The sequence below is a fragment of the Streptopelia decaocto genome, assembly GCF_964273445.1.
Source record: "Streptopelia decaocto genome assembly, chromosome: 1".
Taxonomy (NCBI): Eukaryota; Metazoa; Chordata; class Aves; order Columbiformes; family Columbidae; genus Streptopelia; species Streptopelia decaocto.
Genome location: NC_138663.1, coordinates 128,572,159 through 128,592,386, shown reverse-complemented (window position 1 = coordinate 128,592,386; position 20,228 = coordinate 128,572,159). Strand labels below are relative to the sequence as shown.

At 41.7% G+C, this 20,228-nt stretch overlaps 1 protein-coding gene across 3 annotated transcripts; it reads right to left on the bottom strand.

Moving 5' to 3' along the window:
• Position 1: 1 nt before the first annotated feature.
• GPR89B (G protein-coupled receptor 89B) lies at positions 2–18,864 on the bottom strand. Of its 3 annotated transcripts, none has more exons than XM_082055453.1 (14): positions 18,734–18,864; positions 15,521–15,580; positions 14,547–14,650; positions 12,851–12,957; positions 11,900–12,001; positions 8,658–8,778; positions 8,337–8,417; positions 5,006–5,115; positions 3,638–3,726; positions 2,971–3,063; positions 2,521–2,616; positions 1,869–1,958; positions 1,219–1,284; positions 2–1,057 (listed from the first exon to the last, which is right to left on the bottom strand). In XM_082055453.1, the coding sequence occupies exons 1-14, from the start codon at positions 18,773–18,775 to the stop codon at positions 851–853; spliced, it is 1,368 nt and encodes a 455-aa protein (XP_081911579.1). In that variant the 5' UTR covers positions 18,776–18,864; the 3' UTR covers positions 2–850. The 3 variants fall into 3 exon arrangements, with proteins under 3 accessions (XP_081911579.1, XP_081911580.1, XP_081911581.1); XM_082055454.1 differs by having other exon boundaries at positions 18,786–18,840; XM_082055455.1 differs by lacking the exons at positions 14,547–14,650; positions 15,521–15,580; positions 18,734–18,864 and adding an exon at positions 14,449–14,533.
• Positions 18,865–20,228: the final 1,364 nt, after the last annotated feature.

Genomic DNA, 20,228 nt, shown 5'->3' with positions numbered 1-20,228 from the left:
GTCATATGAATAAAATTTACTTTTATGCCTTGAATTACATCAAGAAGAGGAAAAGGGCTACTGTAGAAGAATACACAGGTTGTGGGGAACACCAAATACACAGCACATAAGGTAAACACATTTGTAATGTATAAGTTAAACAAAGCATAACAGTAGTCTTTGGCTTCACACTCAACTTTAAAAAAGAGGAATCCAAAACCTCAGTTCCATTTATGCAGGGAGAGAAACAAAGACGAGACTCAGGACAGTAGGTACCAGTAATACACACTCCTGTACCCTCCATACACAAACGGAATGAAATTCTATCCACTTCTGCCAGGCAACAAATCCTGGCCACTTTCTAGCTCACTTCCAGCCAAATACTTGAGGCCGACAAAAGTCGAGATGCTTGCATAAGATATTACAAAAACTTCTTTAATTCCACAAGCTCAAACATTCAACTCCAGAACTGCCATCCTCTGAATCCCAATTGGGGGTTGATTTTCAAAAGAAAAATCACATTTCCTTGGTGCCCTCTATGAAAACATTCTTCTAAAAGTAAGAGGTCTTACCCAAGACAGCCTACTCAGAAAGTTCCACTCCCCCTAGATATTGATGTACCAAGGAGTGCGCTTATTCCTTGGCAATGAACTATCTCACATTCAATATGTGCATCCCCTTTCCTTCAAGCTGTGACACCTTAACAAAACGAGCCACAGAGCTTGATGAAGACACACATGGAAGTTCCAAGAGCCAATTACACTGCTGGAACAAACAGAACAGTCCCGGCTTTCTTCAAGTTTTGTAGTCCACAGGAGTTGCAGGAGTCCAGCTCAAAGGACAAAGTCCAGCACGTGACTCCAGTCCTTACTTAGGGGGTCATGTGCTTTTCTGGGGCTTGTTTGTGTGCTAAATAAAGGAAGAGAATACTGGACAGTGCACTAACTAGGAATATCACATCAAACCAACGATGATAAAAGTTGAACTGGAGTTCTCCCAGGACTTCGGTAATAATAGTGCGATACTCTAGAGGCATACTCATCCGGATCAGGAGCACTGATGACACAAAGTACATACCCTGTAAATTGAAAAAAAGAGAAAGTAGCAATTATTTCACAATTGGCTATGTGGCTAAGATAGGTCAGCATACAAAGACTTTTGTTATGTGTATATGTATACACACAAATAAGTATGTATGCATAAATGTATATATGTGTGCCCGTAGTTCTACATACTCACCATGATCTGTGCTAAAAGCAGAACAATAACATTGGAGGACTTGCTGCTGGAAATGGCATAGAAGAACTGGAAAGAAAAAAAAAAAAAAACCACTGGAAATAAGACATCAGGTAAGTCCAATGTGCCTTTCTGAAGGAGTGCCTTGTATCCTACTTTCAGAAACCTCCAGTCTTAGTCTTGAACATCAACCTCCCTAAGCCAATGGCACCATTTTGTAAAAGTCCTATAAGGACACATATTAATGTTTAAGCTTAGGCACCAAGAGCCAGGCCCACACAATGAGTCGCATGTCTTTTGAGTTAATGCCTTTCCAGTTCTACCTAAAGAACCTGAAGCCAAAATTAAGCAATCTAAATTCTTTCAATCATCATCAACCTTACTAATAAGCCCTAGCTACAGCATCATTTTGAATCCTTGCTTACATTTAACATCTGCACCTCTTCCCAAGAGTAATAACAATAGAGACTGAGTGGGGAAACACACTACAGAAGACATTTTTCCTCCTTTTCTCCCTCTGTAAGGGTTTATATTCAGATATCTAAAACATAAATACGTATTTAAGGTTTATACAGTATTTGCCCTGCCTAAAGTTAAAGATCTGGTAATAGCTTTCCTGGCCCCAAACCACACAAGTGTGTCCTGGCTCTTACCTTTGTAAGTGTAATTAGTAATCCTCTGATAGAGGTGACAATGATTATTCCAACAAGAATAAAGGAAATGTGCTGAGACCAGAATTTCACCTGTATCAGCAAGAAGAATACAGTTAAATCTCAAACACTAACCCTAGTTACACCACACTGTATAGCTGCCAATTCTTCAGGGTCTTTTTATTTCCTGGTTGTACAGATATCCATTGTAGATAGTTTTATATAACAGACATTTTCACAGATATATTAGCCACTCTTTACTCCAAATGCACGAGTAAAACCAGATTTAGTTTATACCAACCACAAAGAACTCTATATTCAGAGATATTTTTAAGAAGTGTAATTGACAGAACATCTATGAGTACAGGCAAACATAGTTACTCTGTAGAAAAATGCATTAATCTAAGCAAGTTGACTAACATGTTTCCATTTGCCCAAAACAAACACTGCCTCTTCTGGTAAAATCACATTATCATTCCGGCATAAAAATCAGTGTGAAAGCAAAGTTCATGGTGCATTTTCCCTTCCTCCCCAATAAATCAGAAGTCAAAGAGACATTCTCAGAGTTCTATCACTCTCTCCCTATCAGCAATAAGATTTTATTTAGATAAGATAGGAACTACTGAAAAGGCTGTAAGAATTAATAAAGTCTCACATCAAACTGGATTCCCAGATAATTTACAGTGATCTCAATTCCTCTTGTGACTGGATCAGTCTTCCCCACACGGTCAAATACAATATTGATGGTTGCCTGCAAGGAAGAGATGGATTTACATTCAAACAAGAAAATAAAAAGCATACCTCACTACTACACATGAGACACATGCATGACTCTTTGTATCACCTAGGAAAGGGGCAGGGGATGATCAGATTTGTCAAAGAAGGTGCAAAATGCACACATGGAAGAATTGCTTGTCTAAGGCTCTATACAGACACACAGACTCAGAGCTTTATTCCAGCCAAGGGCGAGTTTGTTTCAGGATTTCCAGAAGCCTGATTTTAAGGAAACAAGAGCCTTACTTGACAAACTGCATGTACAGCGTAATCTACACAGGGTGTTACATTTGCTTATGTACACTTAAAATGCAATAAAATGCTTACATACCATGAAGATTTTCCAGACACAATAGATGGAGAAAAAATAACCCAAAACATTAAAGTATTTTCCCTGGAAAGTTTTAGAATATTCTATTCTCTCCTGAAATACAAAAGGGGGCAGGGGAAACAGAACACAAAAAAATATCATTTCCACAATCACCCACAGCACAAAATTCTAACAGAGTACCAATAGTAGCAAACACAGCTTTATCCTTCTAGAACTTCTTAATTCACATGTTTCTGAACTTGAAAATTTCAATTCAAAAGTTTCTGAATGGCTTTAGGGACATGCACCTGTATGCATGTGAACTGGAGAAACTGCCATCTAGAACCCAAATTAAAGAAACAGATCCTCACTCCACCACATCACAACATTTCAAGATTTACCTGCTGAACAGCTTTCAATTTCTTCCCAGGGGTGTCAAACTCATTTTCACCAGGGGCCACAGAAGCCTCGCGGTTGCCTTCAAAGGTCCAAATGTAATTTTAGGACTGTATAAATGAAACTATTCCTATATTTATACAGTCCTAAAATTACATTGGGCCCTTTGAAGACAACTGTGAGGCTGCTGAGGCCCCCGGCGAAAATGAGTTTGACACCCCTCTAATATACATTCTCTTTCAGACTACCCTGGAATCCCAACACCCATCTGGGCAGTTTCTTTGCTGTGTACCTTTGTTGCATGCAGGTCAGCAGTTTCCAGAAAAAGCTGCCGACTCAGCTCTTCTAGGGCATCCACTTCTTGCTGAATAAGGGACAGATCTGGCAAACCAGCATAGTCAAGGCTAGAAGAGGTCACAAATTCTTACTTAAAAACAAAGCATCCCCCACAAAGCTCAAGGGCCACCTCTAAAGGGCTTGACCACTTTTTTGATCCAGATCAGGTTTTTTATTCAGTCTTAATGCCCCTTGTTAATACTGCAATCAAAGAAATCTCAAGGATATATATGTATTGCACACTACTGTATTTTAAGAAGGTAGACAGTACGCAGTATTTAGGCAGTCACGCAACAAGCTCTTCATTCTTCTGCCTGGGAAACCAATTGCGCAATAGACCCTTGAAAACTGATGCCCCACTTTGGGCAGCATCCCTTGCCACTGAAGTGCATCGTCATATGTCACTCTCACATCACTTTCATAAGCAAAACTGCTGAGTAACTGCTCCAAGAGATTAGTGGTTATTATAAAGAGACTAGTCAAACAGCCAAATTCTGATTTTAACAGGTAGTGGGAGAGGAAGAAGACTCCTCAGCCTTAAAGATACAAACTGCACACTTTGAAGTAGTCCAGCAGAAATTGTTGGTAGGCAACTGTAAGTTAGAGTAATACAGACTCTTGTAATTCCCAATCGATTCCTTCTATCCCTTTCACATGGGCAGAACAACTTCTCTTCACCTGTTCCTATCAACCTTCTTGTCACACTACTATAGCACCAGTGGCCAACCTATATCATAAGAACAATTTATTTGGTCAACAAGTTGTTTCCTCCCTTTCTTTTTCTCACAGCTTTCCAACATGGCCAGAAAGCCAAATATAAGCCAGGTAAATTGTTCCAGCACCTCAGCCAACCCCATTGTTTGCTCAAGTACGTCACAGGTTCTCCACCCTGGAAGAGCATATTTCAAGTTACGACCAAAATATGCATGCAGGTCATTCATATGAGCAGAGGATACATCAAAATAGAAAGTTGCCCCCCATGTCAGTGATGTGATCACATCTGTAATGTGACACCATAGGTGTGCACATCTGTCCTGTGACCTGCTGTACACCTCAAATGGTGATGCAACAACCCATTTATAGGGCAGGGTAGTAGCATATGACTCCCATTTGTGTCACAGTAAAACTACATGTTCAAACCCCAGGCAGGTAGTACAGTGATAGTGAGCAAACTTGCAAGGAGTCTCAGCGTTTTGCTGAGACTGCTGAAACATGTTGAAACACAAACGCTTTGTAACTGGCTCAGCCAACACTCTTCCTCTCAAAACAGAATAAAGCTGGAGCCACCTCTGGAGGCAGGTGACAGCATGCAGATGAAGGATACTTTCACTGCCTGAAACAGACGTTGTAACACTTTTTATCATTCCCCAGAAGCCAGTGGGTTTGTTATGTACTTCTCCTCTCTGGAACATTGTCCTATGAGCCACTGCTATCCTGAAAGAACAGAAAACATAAGTCCTTAAGAATAAAGCACTTCTATTAAAAAAAAAAAAAAAAATCAAAACAGAAAATAAAATTAAAAAAAAAACACCCAAACAAAACAAACAAACAAAAAACACACAACCAAGAAACAGTTCCTTAGAAGATACTGTTAAACTAAATCCACTGCGAACAGATGCCCCCCTTTTTTTTTTACCCCCTCAAGCACCAATCTTGCTTCATAACATTATCTTGATTAGCTCTGGAGTAGAGCCCAGATCTAATCAAGCAAGATTCAATAAGACACTTCTCAATACTTTCATTCAGGATCCTGCTTCAATCCTTAAAGGGATTTAAACCCAATTAAATATAAAAATTCGAAAGGATTTCTCAGTCATATGATTAGTTGCTTTCTTTCCTCAAACACATGACTCTGCTATCTCAAGTTCAGGAACTGGAAGGCTTCTCAAGCTCCCCTCTCCCCTTGAACACTTCTTCTTTATCACTGCACATCTGCCTCTTCCAAAGAACTGTGAGTGCTGGATGGCATGCAGGAGCACTCTCTGATATGCTGTCACTCACTACTGGGCTGCATGACAAGCTGTTATGAAGCAGAAACACATAAATCCATTATTGGCCTGAACCATTAGACGCTTCAGGCAATCTGAACGTGACTCCTGAAGCTAATTCCAACACTACAGCAGCAGCTGCATATTGTCCCCCACACTCCACGTGCACTGCAGCATAATCCCCATGAGCAGTGCTGGCTTCTGGCCTCATTCCCTCACATTTCTACCCATTGAAATTTGTGAGCCAGTTATCCACTCCTAAGCTGAAAACTATTCATAGGATTGTCAAGGCAATCCATGGTTCGACGGTGTTTAGGCCCTTTCTGGTATCTGCAGCCAGTATTGCTACATTTGGTACTGAGTGCTCTTCAAGGTTGATGATAAGCAGTGTAATTAAAAATAAATAAATAAACCACTCCTCCTTCACATCCAGCAAAAGAAACACACTTGGAGCACTTGACATAACACAAAAAAGAACATACAGCCACAGACTACAAATAACAGAGATCTTGGAACGATTCAATTCATCCTGACAGCTGCCAAATATAAGAACTGCATTTTTAATCCTTGTTTTCTCAATTCACACATTCCATCCCAAACAATCCAGTGTTGCAGCAATGTCAAAGTGAAGCACAAGGCTGTAAGTATACAAACACAAATCTTTTCTTTTGAGAAGTGACAGGGATCTCTGTACCCACACAGTAGAGTCAGGAGTTCTGGAGATGTCACAGAAAGGATCCACAGACAAAAATCACACACTTTGCCTGTGTAGATATGCAATATACCTACTTCAGGTAGGCTGATTTGACTCTTAGATAAAGCAGAATGAAGCAACGGTGTCACAGAATCTAGGCATTTCAAACCTGAGGCTTAGTTATGTCATACCTGCAAGGATGAGTATAAAGAACCTGCCAACCTCAGAGGCGAGTTTCCATACGGAAGGAGACAACAACAATTCCTGTGCAAAAAGCATCAGGGAAACAGCTTTCAACAACTATCTCGCACTGACAAGAAAGCCAGTATGAATAAGGTTCAGTATGGGAAGAAATGTCAAGATTAGGAAAAAAAAAAAAGCTTTATGTTCTATATACCCTGGGGGCATTGAGAAGTTCCGAGTTATCAGCAGTACTGAAAAGGTGGCCAGCAAGTAACTGACAATTAAGTACAGCGTTTATCCTACACTAAAATACTGCTTTCCTGCTTGTTCTGTCAAATTATTTGGATTGCATTTGGACTGATACAAATCTAACTTTTTAAACTCCACTTTATATGAGCAAATAGTCCAATTATGCAAGCCACTGCTCTCTGTCAAAGCAAAAACAGACTGAAATCTACAGAGCTCGAGCTTTTGCTACTTCTTGCACATTTCTTGCACAGTGTTTTGGAGTTTGTTTGGTTTGGGGGATTTTTTAAACATAAATACATGAACTTCAGTATAACTGTGATTAAGTCTCTTTATGTGGCTCTTCATAATGGTTAGAAAGTTGCTACATTCAGATTTCCTGTCCATAAGAAGAAAGTTACGAGCCCCAGACGTCCTCACTTTTACCCCAACATCACTCTACCTGAACCAGAAGTCCAAAAACACTGTACAAAACAAAGAGCACAGAGTCAGAAGCTGCACTACACAGTATCTTTTAACTCCAAAGCCAGTATTTTAGTATGCTCCTAGTCAATTAAATCAATTAGACCTGAGTAATTAAATTCTCTCACTACTTACCACCTCATATATGACCACAAATACCAAGTTAACATTTGTTCACCACTTCACATTTTCAATGGGGAAGAAAAAAGTTATGCTTTAACTACACTTTTATATGCTAACACCGATCAACAGTTAGGCACACGGGTGACTAATTCAGCAAGGTTAGACTACCAAAAATCTCCATCATCATACATTAGAAGAGCAGATTAAAATAGGAGTGCACCAAAGGTAAAGTTTGGGGAATTCAGTGTCAAAGAGTTAAACCTTTGAAGTGACTACAGTAATTGTATTTATTCTGCACAACCAGTAGGGCAGGTAATATGTAATTTGGAAGAGCGACAAAAATCTTTTCAGTGTAAATGAAATCGCATTGTTTCCAAAAGTAGTTTTTTCGCTTGAGGTACATGGAATAAGCCAAACCAACAAAAGCAGAGTTCTGATGGCATGCTTGTGCACTATGCTACATCCTATTTGGCAACATGAATTTTCATTTTCAAGAATATAGCTGTGTCCACACCAACTCACTAGCCTGCTTCAGCTTTGACCAGAAAACAGCAGATCCACAGAGCAGGAGAGGGTTGACTACGTATGAACCAAGTGCCCTACCACCAGTAGGAGAACCAGCTGCAGTGGTTTAGGGGTCACTTACTCATCAGGAAAGAAAGGTGCCCATCTTGCAGAGCAGTCACACTGCCATTAGAGAGTTACAATTTATTTGGAAACCTCATCTGTGCCACTGTGGCAAGAAAGGGTGCTATTTAGTGTACATGCCTGGGAAAAAAATAAGTTGTATATCAGGCCAGAATGAACCACCACACAGCTCAATGCAATTCAGCCACCTGTTTCACTGAACATGTAGCCCTGACAAGACTAACAATTTTGTTAATTTCAAGAACCATCTTATACCATATTGACTGAAAAGCCTTGAAATAAATAATTTCACACTACTGCTGCCTTCTCACCTTTTTTTCTTGCTAATAATCATGTCCATAGTTTGAAGGAGTCGTCGCTCTAAAGCCAGAATATCTGCATCTGTCACATTCCTGCAAAATGAAGACACCCAATTAGGCCTGCTAGCACATTTCTGAGGAAATATGCACATGCTCATGAAACAAAGAAGAGAGAAGCCTGTATAAGGAGAAAATGCTTCAGCAATGGAAAAGGTTCTAGCATGTATACATGGTAATAGCTAGATTCAGAAAAAAGTTATAGAAAAACTTGAATCAATGCCACAGGAAATAAACTCAAAATATGGATGAAATATTTCACAAGGCTGCACTTACCTGAGAAAGTAGGACATGTAAGTGTATGGACAGTTGACAGCGCCAAATCCTGAGAGCAAAGCCATGAGTGTCACCCCAATCACACCCACACGGCTGATAAGCTGTTCTATAGACAGGATTCCTGAGAGAAGAAAAACACAGCATTAGAAACCTTGTTCTCTTCATTCTGCTACACACTTGATGCCTTCACAACACAACACACATACAGAGCTGCTTAATGAATCCAATTGCCTTCCCACTGCAATGCTCAGAGGTATTATAACATGAAGTACAGAGAGAGACTACGAAAAGATAGAGGTAGAAAGTCTCCCTCAGAAACCACATTACCCTGCTTAAAAACAGGGAGGGCAAATTCTAGCTATGAGGAAGCTGAAGGCAGATCTGGAGGGGACTAACAACATTTTGGTTCTAAATCAATAAAACACTAGGAATTGCACTTTGCAGAGAGGGGAACACAGATCATCCACGAGACACTATAAAGAAGGCATATTCTGCAAAGCAACTTCTGCAATAACTAGGATTAGAGTTACTGAACCAGTTAGCCCTGGCAAAGTGGCCCAAAAATGTCTAGACCATAGAGAGGAAGGCCTATCCTGTCAATTGCCATTAGAAGTGACCCCTCCAGATCAGAAGCAATTCGTGCTTGTAGGGCAGAGGAGTTATGACAGCACGAAAGGGTATGGTATACCCATGGCTGTCCTGTATCCATCTTGTGGACACACACATTGTTGAGGTGATCACTAATAAGGCATTCCACCTGAGCACCAAGTGCAGTCGAAAGCACATGTTCATGTAAAACAGCATGAATATCAAGCCTGTGCTGTAACCAACACCAACCACTGAAATTGCATTTATTCTTGTCAGTCATTAAACACAGACATCAACCTGTCTTCTCAGGATATACTGCCATGAGCTACTAAACATCACCCACTTTTTAGGGAGCTAGTTATAGAGCAGCTGCCACACACAGCACATTTGGAGCTTACATGACTGCAAAGCTGAGATGGCCAAGCGCCAAGTCACATTTCATGCTTCAGAGAAGGGGAATAAATGATGAAAAAAAGGCAAAAAGACTTCACAAAGGGGACCGAGACACCCAGTCATGTGCAGCTGCATAGAGATTTATACCAGCTACAGAATATGCTACAATACACTGGCCTTTTGCCCCATACATTGTCAGACAGCAGCAGTTAAAACAGAGGTGCCTTCAAAATGACATGACATTCCACTGGCTAAAGCAATGTTTCCCTACAGCACTCACAGCAACCCTCCTCTTGTGATCAGGTCAGATAAAATGAATATTTTACCAACGCAGATAAAGATGAGAGTTTTATTAGAATACTAGTATGTAACTGAATAAAGCATAACCTTCCTTCTACTACAAGCTCCCAAACTGAGGGCTGTTAAGCAAATTGTAGAGCAACCAGGGCTCCTGATTTGGAGCTCTGATCAATGGTGCATTTCCCAGCTGCGGCAGGCAGCCATCACCATCCCCAGGCAAGGCACCCCTGGCACAGGATGTCAGTGAAGGTATTTGAAAGGGCCCCGATAGTCAGAACAATTCCGCAGCTGCAGCACACCACCATACCTGCAGGGGAGCCGGGGGGCAGGCACACTGAGAAAGGCACTACAGTGTGAGGTGCTCACTAAGCACAGCCTTCTATCATGTCTCCCTCCACAACAGGACCCTAGCTGTCTGAATTAGGCCACCACCACATGACAAAGCCCTGCAGAAGCCTTTTCAGTACATGCAGGACAGCAGCAACCAGCAGGACAGCAGCAAGGAAAAAGCCTAGAATCCTTTGCTCTAACCTTAGGTCTACACCTGGTAAGATAAGGCACTGTGCAACTGTTAAGTGGGGGTATCATCCTGTAAAGCAGAAGGTAAAAAGAGAAAACATCCCACTACCAGTTCTGGAAATCTGTAGTTATTATGCAGCTGCACAAAATCTTTTCAGTGATCTGAAGAGGATTACCTAAACCCCATAGCTAAGTTCCCATTGGGTTAACATATTCTGCCAACTCAAGCACTTTCTGCAACTCAGAGTGGCTACATGTTTTTCTTGGCAATGAAAAGTGGGCAGTGGGATCTGCACTATACAGTAGCTTCTGTGTTTCAGTGGCAAATGACACAATTGCAAAACGAAAGTTAAAAGATCACAGATGAAAGGGTGAGCAGACCCTACAGCAGCTGGTATCCTTCAATTTTTCTCTTACAGATTAGTACAGAGTAAAGTAGCCTCCTAGAAAACAGAAAGATTAAGCTGACATTTATCTATGCAGACAGACATATTCACCAACTGGAGCAAAACTGACTGAATTTCACCTGTTGAGAACAATATATAAATAATTTTCCAGTGCAGCAGATAATGACAACGTAAGGCACATAGGAAACCCAGGAGACAAATAGTTCTGTTCTTATAGTGCTACAAGACACACTTAGGTACCCAAAGGATTCAGTACAGTTGTGCACATGTTAACAAACTCTTTTGCATGCAAATTAACTCAAGTGCATGCAGTATCCTCACACTATAAATACTCTTGGTCCTGTGACTGCAACACAGAGATACTCAAGCTAATTTGAAACATAAATAGCTCCAGCATCCAGCAGGACTTACCAACTCCCATTCTAGCACCATACAACCGTACTATCTTTAGGCTCAGGTGATGTACGAAGCTGTTCCGAAGCTAGAATGTGCTGCCAGACATGTTGCTGGCTACAGTCTATATAGCTCTGGTGTTTAGGCACCCTGCCATGTTTTATCAACTGGACAGCCACCTATGTTAAACTGATCTGATTTCAGTCCCAAGAAACAATCTGACTGAAAAACATCAGATGAAGGATTGGTTGTCAATTCTCTTCTTACATAAATTAGTCTTAGTCTCCACAGAAGAAACAAATTAATAAAAATTGTGATCAACTTTTTGTGCAAATGAAGGAAAGTTCTCATACAGTACACCGTGTTCTTACATACTCTAGGTTCAGTTAGGACTAATTCACTGCCCTGAAGCTTTCCTGTGGCATTGGAAGAAAACTAATGCAAATAATTCTAGGTATGCCCACCCATTTCTGTCAGTCCAACGATCTTCAGATTCAAAGCAGAGCAGACCCTCAGTTGCAAGAACTACCTCTACAGTCTCAACTGCAGAGCTGAGATAACATAATAATAGCTCCAAGATAAAAGTGAGACAACAAATCCTACTTTCAGTAGGGCAAGAATGAGCAAGAGGATGAAACTCACCATGTTTTGGGCTGAGGATAGGAAATGGATCTCCCAGTTTCCAGAAGAAATACATGAACGTCAACCAAAGAACACAGGCAAAAAGCAGTTTCTGTCTGTGCACTAATGGAGAGAACAAAAAAACACAACAGTATTTTATAGAAGTTCTGCCTTTAGGGCTTTTTCAAGCTTACAAAGTCAGTACATTGGTCTGAAGGCTGCTTTGAGCACAGGTGGTCAAAGCAGGTGTCAGCTGCTGGAGCCACAGCCAGCAGTATGCACCCCTTCATTTCCTACAGAACCACCTCTTTGAGACAACACCCCTTGCAAGAGCTAACACAGCCACGCACCACTTTGGCTTTTCCCCATGGATGTGTGAAGGGGGCTCCACTATGAACAGGGAGGGGATCACTTAGCTGCATCTTTCTTGCCTGACCCTGAACATGAAACGTCAATACCTCATCTTCCTGACCAAACTACACATTAAATAGTCCCAACCTACATGCTGAAGCTTAATACAAAAGAGTGAGGAATATCAATAGCTCAAGGGTAAGCATCCATTAGCGCATGGAAGAGGCCTCATCCAGACAGCAGTAAGCAAAAAAAGCAAAGGTAATTTATTGAGCTTTTCTGCCTGAGCTGCTCTGGCTCATTTCTTTTAACCCCTAGCAGAACAACACAGCCTTGCCAAGGGCTCCAGAGTTTGGCTGCAAGCTTAACATTGTAAAGGAACAAATTCCAGTAATGTTACTCTTAAGTGCTCAATTTTGTCAAAACACATAAAGAAAAGCTCAATTTGTTGGGGTAAAGTATCTCCTACCTGCTCAATAACAGTTAATGCTAAAGCATTAAGTTCCAAAGAGAAATTATCCAGCCAGAACAAAGCCAGAGGAAGAGGGGAACTATGGGCATAGTGACCAACACATCTCTCAGAAAAATTAGAAGCCCCACTGCCATAAACCAAGTACTCACATAATCTGATATTGCTCACAACAAAGTAACCAATGTAGAAGGGTACCATGAAGACTAGGATGAGCAAAATGACACACAGGTTCAGCTTCCAGTGAAAATACCGAGAGCTAAAATAAAGTCAAAACACTAATTAGCACACTATCATGATAGAACAAGTTTCTCTAGGACAATTGTATGTCAGTGCAATCCTTTCAACTACATCAAACATCGGATAATATTGGCCTAGCATACAGAATATTCTGAATTTTGTTTACTGTTTTGGGTTGTTTTGGCATTTTTGGTTTTAATACAGAGCTCAAAAATGTGCATTTCAAAATCAACAAGTATCCAGAAAAACACACTGGGTTATTTTATCAGATACTGTATTCTCTACAGTCACTAATGTCAGTTGCAGCATGATTCATTTGATTTACCGCTCATCTAGTTGAACAGTAAATGAAAACTACATATTAGCAGTAATTTTTTGTTATGAGTGGCTGAGTCAAAAAATGGCTAATTCAAGTACAAAAGATTAAGAATATTTAATGTTCATAATTCAACGTGTTTCACTTCAAAGTGAGTTGTCTCCTGTCCGAGACACTGCAAAGCAAGAATTTTAAAATATACATGCATACCAAAATAATCTATACTGCTCTGACTAAAGGAGATAAGTCAAATGCAGATGAGATTCATCTTGGCCAAAGTGACTTTTCACTTAGTTTGAACAGAAAAATACATGTCCTGTTCCCAGTATTAACATTTACCCTCTTTATGCCTTGGGGAAGGAGAAATTATGAGGATCCTTGTCACTTTTTCCTAGTTAATTCAGAGGCAAACATTTTCATCTATATTGATGTCCAGCCCTTTATTGAAGCTTATAAAAGCATTCTCCTCAGTGATCCCGCTGGCTTGAAGCTCTACAGATTAATAACATACAGTCAGAACTAGCATTACCTTTTATCAGTTTTGTACTTCTTCCCTTTCAACTCCTTTGACTGCTCTCTTGCAGTAGTATGATGAGAGAGAATAAATACGAAACCCCAGCTAGCCTCTACATGTTACTGTTCTATCTTCTCTTTTCTACTGACTTCTGAAGTAGACAGTGTTTAACACCCCCTTTATGTAGAACTCCTCACCCTATGTCAAAGGAGAATCAGCCTTTGATTCACAAATACTGTATTATTACAGAAGTAGTTCTGACTCCACAGTTAGCTTCGCATCTTATTTGCTGCTCTGACCACCACAGAAAAACTAGTGCTTACAGCTTCTTTTGTCCTTAACATCTGGAAAGTGCCCTTCAGCATGATGTGAAGCCTCACAACACTCCCATAAAGCAACTGTTTCTTTTAACTACACAAATGGAGAAAGCCAAAGACTAAAGCCTTGCCCTAAGGACCTAGACCAGACTAATAGCAACTGTGTGGAAAATCAGGAGTTTATGTCTTCTTGTCCCATGTTCTGCCAAATAAACAAATCCTGCTGCTCACACATCTTTGCTGAGCTGTTGACAATTTTCTCATACAATTTCCTCAACCCAAGACTAATCCATTCATTTAGAAGTTGGACTGAAGCTGTTGAACACAAGGCAGGCTAGTCCTTGAGTGAGTACCCAGACTCACCTGCTGTTCAGCACCCCCAAAAGCTCAAAGATGATGAGTTCAAACATGGTACAAGAGAAAGCAAAAGTCACAGAGAAGATCACCTGGACCAGACTCACCTGCTGTTCAGCACCCCCAAAATCTCAAAGATGATGAGTTCAAACATGGTACAAGAGAAGGCAAAAGTCACAGAGAAGATCACCTGGACCACATACTGTCGTACCTGCAGTAGAGAAAATAAGCCAGAGACATCAGGCATTTACATTTCCAGAATGGCATCCTGATATTCCTCAGGTAACAAAACAAAAAACCACAAGACACAATGGCACACAACTAGGTCTCCTGTTTCAAGGCACCTTGCCCTTTATCTAAACGGGAAGAAACCAACAGCCTGTTTGAAAGCAGAGGGCAAACTCCTAAGTTGCTGAGTATAATGCTGATAGCAGCTATCAGCACATTTAACAGAGATGCCTTACACAGATGGGATGTCAAGCATGCAATGCCCTATATCAGCATGACTAATGATAGACCCTTGCTAACAGAGCTCTTTCATCTTAGCCTTAGATTTAAAAATAAGATCTATATCAGAAAAACTTTTGGGTTCTGAATTTGGCTTGCACTTAAGGCATCTCTGACCTAGACTATATTCTTTCATACCCCTTTAGGGATAAGGGAATTGATAGTTTTATCCTATCCGATCCTCACAAACAAGACAGCCACACCAAACATACCTCGCTGAGTTGAAAGTTAACCACTGAATTTTATTTCGTCACAAAAATTCTACAATTACGTAAGGCAGACTTACTCAAGCATAAGGCAAAAGAGTTTCCTACTATCCCTGCACCTCCTTCACTTTATTTTCATCTTACAGTAGCCAATATGGAAACTTTCAGTGGTCTCAGAAGAACCCATTTATTCAGATATCTAGGAGTCTTTTAAATAAAAGCACAAGAGGAAACGAAAGTAACAGTAAAGAAAATTAGAAATAAGAGGGCTTAAAGAGAGAAAAAAGGCCAAATGCAGTTTCAAAAATATTTCTGTAATTGGAAGTAACATTTGAGATACAGAATAGTAATGAAAGGCTCCTTCTCACCTCATAATCCTTGAAGAGCTTACGCATGAAGAACAGCCACCCAAATCCAAAGAACAGCACCTGCAGAAGAGATGAAGCACTTAACATTTGTATCCAGTAACTTGCAAAATACAAAGCTATTTCACTACTAACCATAGATGAAAGAAATGGAAGGAAGAAAGCTAGGCCAGAGTACCCAAAATCCACAAAAGATCAAAAATTGCCATGGTACCATGGAGAGAATAATATTTTAAATGTTCTTGTATAGCAGACACAGAAAGCTATGACCTTCCAGAAGATCCAGTCATGACAGCCCATTCCTATATTCCCAAGTGCTCATAATTTTTCAGTTCCTGGCCTGCCAGAATCCCTGGCACGGTTGTTTCTTGTTTCACTCTTCTATCCACAGAATTAAAGTGTATAGTTTTTACAGGAAACACGGTGACAGAGGAAAAGTAAACACCTGAATGTCCACAATACACATCTTCTAGGGATGAGCACATTCTATAAAAATATGTGCCGTTTCTTTCAGACTACAAGTGCATTTGATTTTTCCGGAATGGTCTTAACACTGAATCTGGTTACACGCCAATAAAATGTGGGAGAAATGTTTTAAAAGCATCTCTAAGGCAGGGAAAAGGCAGAGCTGAATGCCTCAAACCACAATCCAGAGGTGCAGAAAGCCACATAGAAAAGGTACGTAAAGCATGACAAGCCAATAATGCTTTGGATTTCCATGGCTCTCAGATCACTTGACAAAAACTCAGTTAAGTTTCAACACACACACCTCAGGAGATGGACTTAATACCACAACTATTTTGCAGATGAGTTACATGAAATAAATACAACTTAAACAATGTGGTCAAAACTGTAACTATCCATCTTCAGACAGAAAAAGGAGATTGCGCTATCACGCCTTACATGGGCAGCCCCGTCTATTCCTCAAAACACTAAAAACAAGTGTAACAATTTAAAAGAATCAAAGCAAAAAGATAATTCAGAAGATACTAAATATTTTTATAAAGGCAGTTTTGACCCAAGTAAAGAGAAAAATCACAATATGCTAGAAAGCACAAGACAAAGTATTTATTTTCAAGAGCACATAGAGAAGGCCAGAGCATCTGGCCTCCTGTGGACACAGGAAACTTTCAAAGACAAAACCACAGGAATCATTGCGGACAATTCCACTCTGCATCAGAAGCAACTCGTAGGAGCAAAGGTAACAGAACAACATGATTTACAGACATGGAATACCTGGAAAGCTGAGCAAGGAAGATCAAACATTTGCCTCAAAAGAAGAACTAAAATAAGAATAAGGTCTAGTGATTGGCAACAGCTGGTAAAACTTGTTTGAGGAGGACTTCAGACCTGAAAGTAATTGATAGCAAAAAGATATTCCACAAGCCTCCTACCTACAGGTCGTAAGTCAAAGTAGTATGATAAGTGATATTTACATATAGTAATTCCTCACTTAACGCAAAAGAGGAAGAAGGTAGAGACAAACACTTCAAAAAGAAATAAGCAAAGAGATGAGGAGATAATCAAGTACAATAGTAACAGATGAAGTTATATAAAGATTAGATTTTCAGTGTGTTAAGGACTGTACAAAAGCGTAGAAAGGCACTACCTTAAGAATTCACATTCCAAGACACTCCAGGTGACCGTAGCACATTAAATCAGAAAATTCTTGAGCATTTGACAATTACATGCAGATATTAAATATCTAACTTGATACTTCTGAAGATGATGGGAAGATGCAAAGCTATCATCACAAATCAAATAAATGTAATTTGATAAGTTAGATGTTAGAATACAAAGCAAATGATGGGAGCAAAAATCAAATCATTATCAAGAAGGACACTATATCTCTAAGAAATAGCCGAAAGCTGTCCTGAAAACTGTCAAGAAAACCCCACAGTTGTGCATGAAAGTCTGTATATGACTTCTGTTGAGAAAGGAAAGGTCCTCTTTCCTCAGCTCATCCCTCCTCATTAGAGAACAAAAATTTCACACCAGCTCTGAAGCTTATCAGATCACTCTGTGATTCAGTTAAATTTATAGAAACCAAATACGGGAGAGACCACAAATAAAAGAGTATGACTATGCAGCAAAGTGGAAGTGAAGAGGGAGCAGAACCTTGCCCTTTGGGCAGATGCAAACAGTTGGACCACCTCAGTTGCCACAGAGGAAGATGGGAAGAAAGGGTATTTAGATGCTTACTGAGGAGTGAGTGGGGTAGCAAGGAGAAGAGGCAGGTCAAAGACAAGACAATGACAAGATAAATTAGTAGCAAAGGAAGTTAATGAAGAAGAAGAGGGTATTTCCTCCCACAAAACAATAAGACAGCTTTAAGTATGTTAAAATGACAGCCCACTTCCTAATGATAAAGAGTGAATGGCAGGAAATGTTTTAAAGGGCTTCTAGGTGAATTCAGCTGGTGTAAAGCAAAGATGAGTTGAAAGATGACTTCGTTGGCAGCAGAAAGAAAAAGCAGAAGGAAGTTCCAAATCACAGATGGATCAATAGAGAAAGAGGCTTTCATGGTATCTTTGTATATTCCTTAAAGCAGATAATGAAAAATCTTCCAAAGTTGTAAACAAGCAAACTCCTCAGTAGCAAACCAGGGCCTAAAGACACAAAAGGTAAGGTTTCTTGAAGAATATCAAAACCAAAATAAGTAGTACAGAGAGAACAGAAAGGTGAACTTCCCTTTCTGTTCCAACAAAAAAACCTTAAATGTATAGAAGTGATGCAGTATTTACAAGAAAAGCCCTATTCCTTACAACGTTATTTAATGAACCTCTTCACGCATCACACTCTGACTTGACAATTAATTGCACGAGGGCAACGGTCACCGTGACACGTAAGAAAGCCGTTCAAAGATGCATACACCTTATCTCCTCCTGCCACAGGAGCTCAGGCGATAGACAAGGGTCGGGCAGCCACAACGACACAAACTAGCCGCTGAGCCGCGGGCGGCGAACGCGTTGAGGCGCGGCGCCGTTCCCTCCGCTGGGCACGCGGGGCCAAGGGGGCCCGGGCAGCAGGGCCGGTACCGCGGGCAGCAGCACGGCCGTTAAAGCCGGGCCGTGCGCATGCGCGCCCGCAGGCAACGCCCCCACGCACTCCAAACGGCCGATGCCGGAGGGGTGGCGAGCGGGCCACGGCCGCAGTATGACCCACTTCGTCTCCCCTCTGCGGGGAGGGGGTCCGCTCCGCGCAGCAGCGGGGTACCTGGGAAGTAACCATGATGCTGGAGTCGATGAGGAAGCTCATGGCTGCTCACCCGCGTCGCCGCTTGCCCCGCTTCCGGCCCCGCGCTTGCGCCGGCGGCTACAGCGCGCAGGCGCTTCCCTCAGCCCGGCGCAGCGCCCTCCCCGGGGCGGGCACAGAGGTGGGGCGGGAGAAAAAGTTCCGCCCCGCAGCGGGGTCGGCCTCGGGGGCGTGCACGTGCTGCTGCGCTTTCGGGGTGCCACCCGCACGGGGGAAACGCGGGTGGGACCAATGGCTGGGGTGTGGTGCCGCAAGGAAACCGCGGAGTGGAACCCCTGGAGGGCGCCTGACCCCTTTTCCTGTGTGCTGTGGAAACTGGGGACAGGTGGAGCCACACAGACCGCCAGGGGAGGCCAAGGGGAGGGGAGAACGGGGAAACTGGGGGAGGGAGTGCAAACACCTTCCTGTAATTTCGCCAGCGTTTTGGGCTCCTGTGCGAGGGCCCCCGTACCTGGCGCTGGTGAGGCCGCACCCCGAATCCTGTGTTCAGTTTTGGGCCCCTCACTACAGGAAATACATTGAGGTGCTGGAGAGAGTGCAGAGGAGGCGACGAAGCTGGTGAGGGGCCTGGAGCACAAGTCTCATGAGGGAACTGGGGGGGGCTGTTCAGCCTGGAGAAAAGGAGGCTGAGGAGAGTCCTTATGGCTGTCTACAACTACCTGAAAGGAGGTTGTAGCATGGAGGGTGTTGGTCTTTTCTCCCAAGTAACAAGCAATAGGAGAAAGGAAATGGCCTCAAGTTGCACCAGAGGAGGTTTAGATTGGATATTAGAAAACATTTCTTCATGGAAGGGGGTGTCAGGCATTGGAACAGGCTGCCCAGAGAAGTGATGGAGTCACCATCCCTGGAGGTGTTTAGAAGGCATTTAGACAAGGTTCTTAGGGACACAGTTTAGTGGCAGAGTTAGGTTATGGTTGGACTCGATGATCTTGATGGTCTCTTCCAATCAAAATGATTCTGCGATTCTAAGAGCATGCAGCAGTGGAGCATGGCACACCACAATTGCTCCAGGCACATCTTCCTACCCAAGGAGAGCTCCATTGGGTAGGCCCCACATGGGGCCATTTCTGTCCTCCCTCTGCACAGAAAAGGGGGCTGGGGATGCCTTTCAGGCCTTGCAATAATAGTGTATCAAGGAATGGTGCCAGAAGGGAAGTAAAAGTTCAAAAAGGGAATTTCCTGATGCTTGTTGATGTGGGATCCAATCCTTCATGTCACAATCATGTCCCTGCTTGAACTTAATGGTATCTCTTTTTTTTTTTTTCCTCTTAAAAACACACCTAACCTTTGCCACTCAAAACCCTCTATATTCAGAATAATAAATCATACAGGAAGAGAAAGAATCCAATGGGGTTACTCGGGAGTTTAACAAAGCACAGAGTCACTGCTGATTGAAAACTGAGAACCTTTATTAATTACAACTCATTTCACTAGTAAAACGAATCTAAGTTTGGTT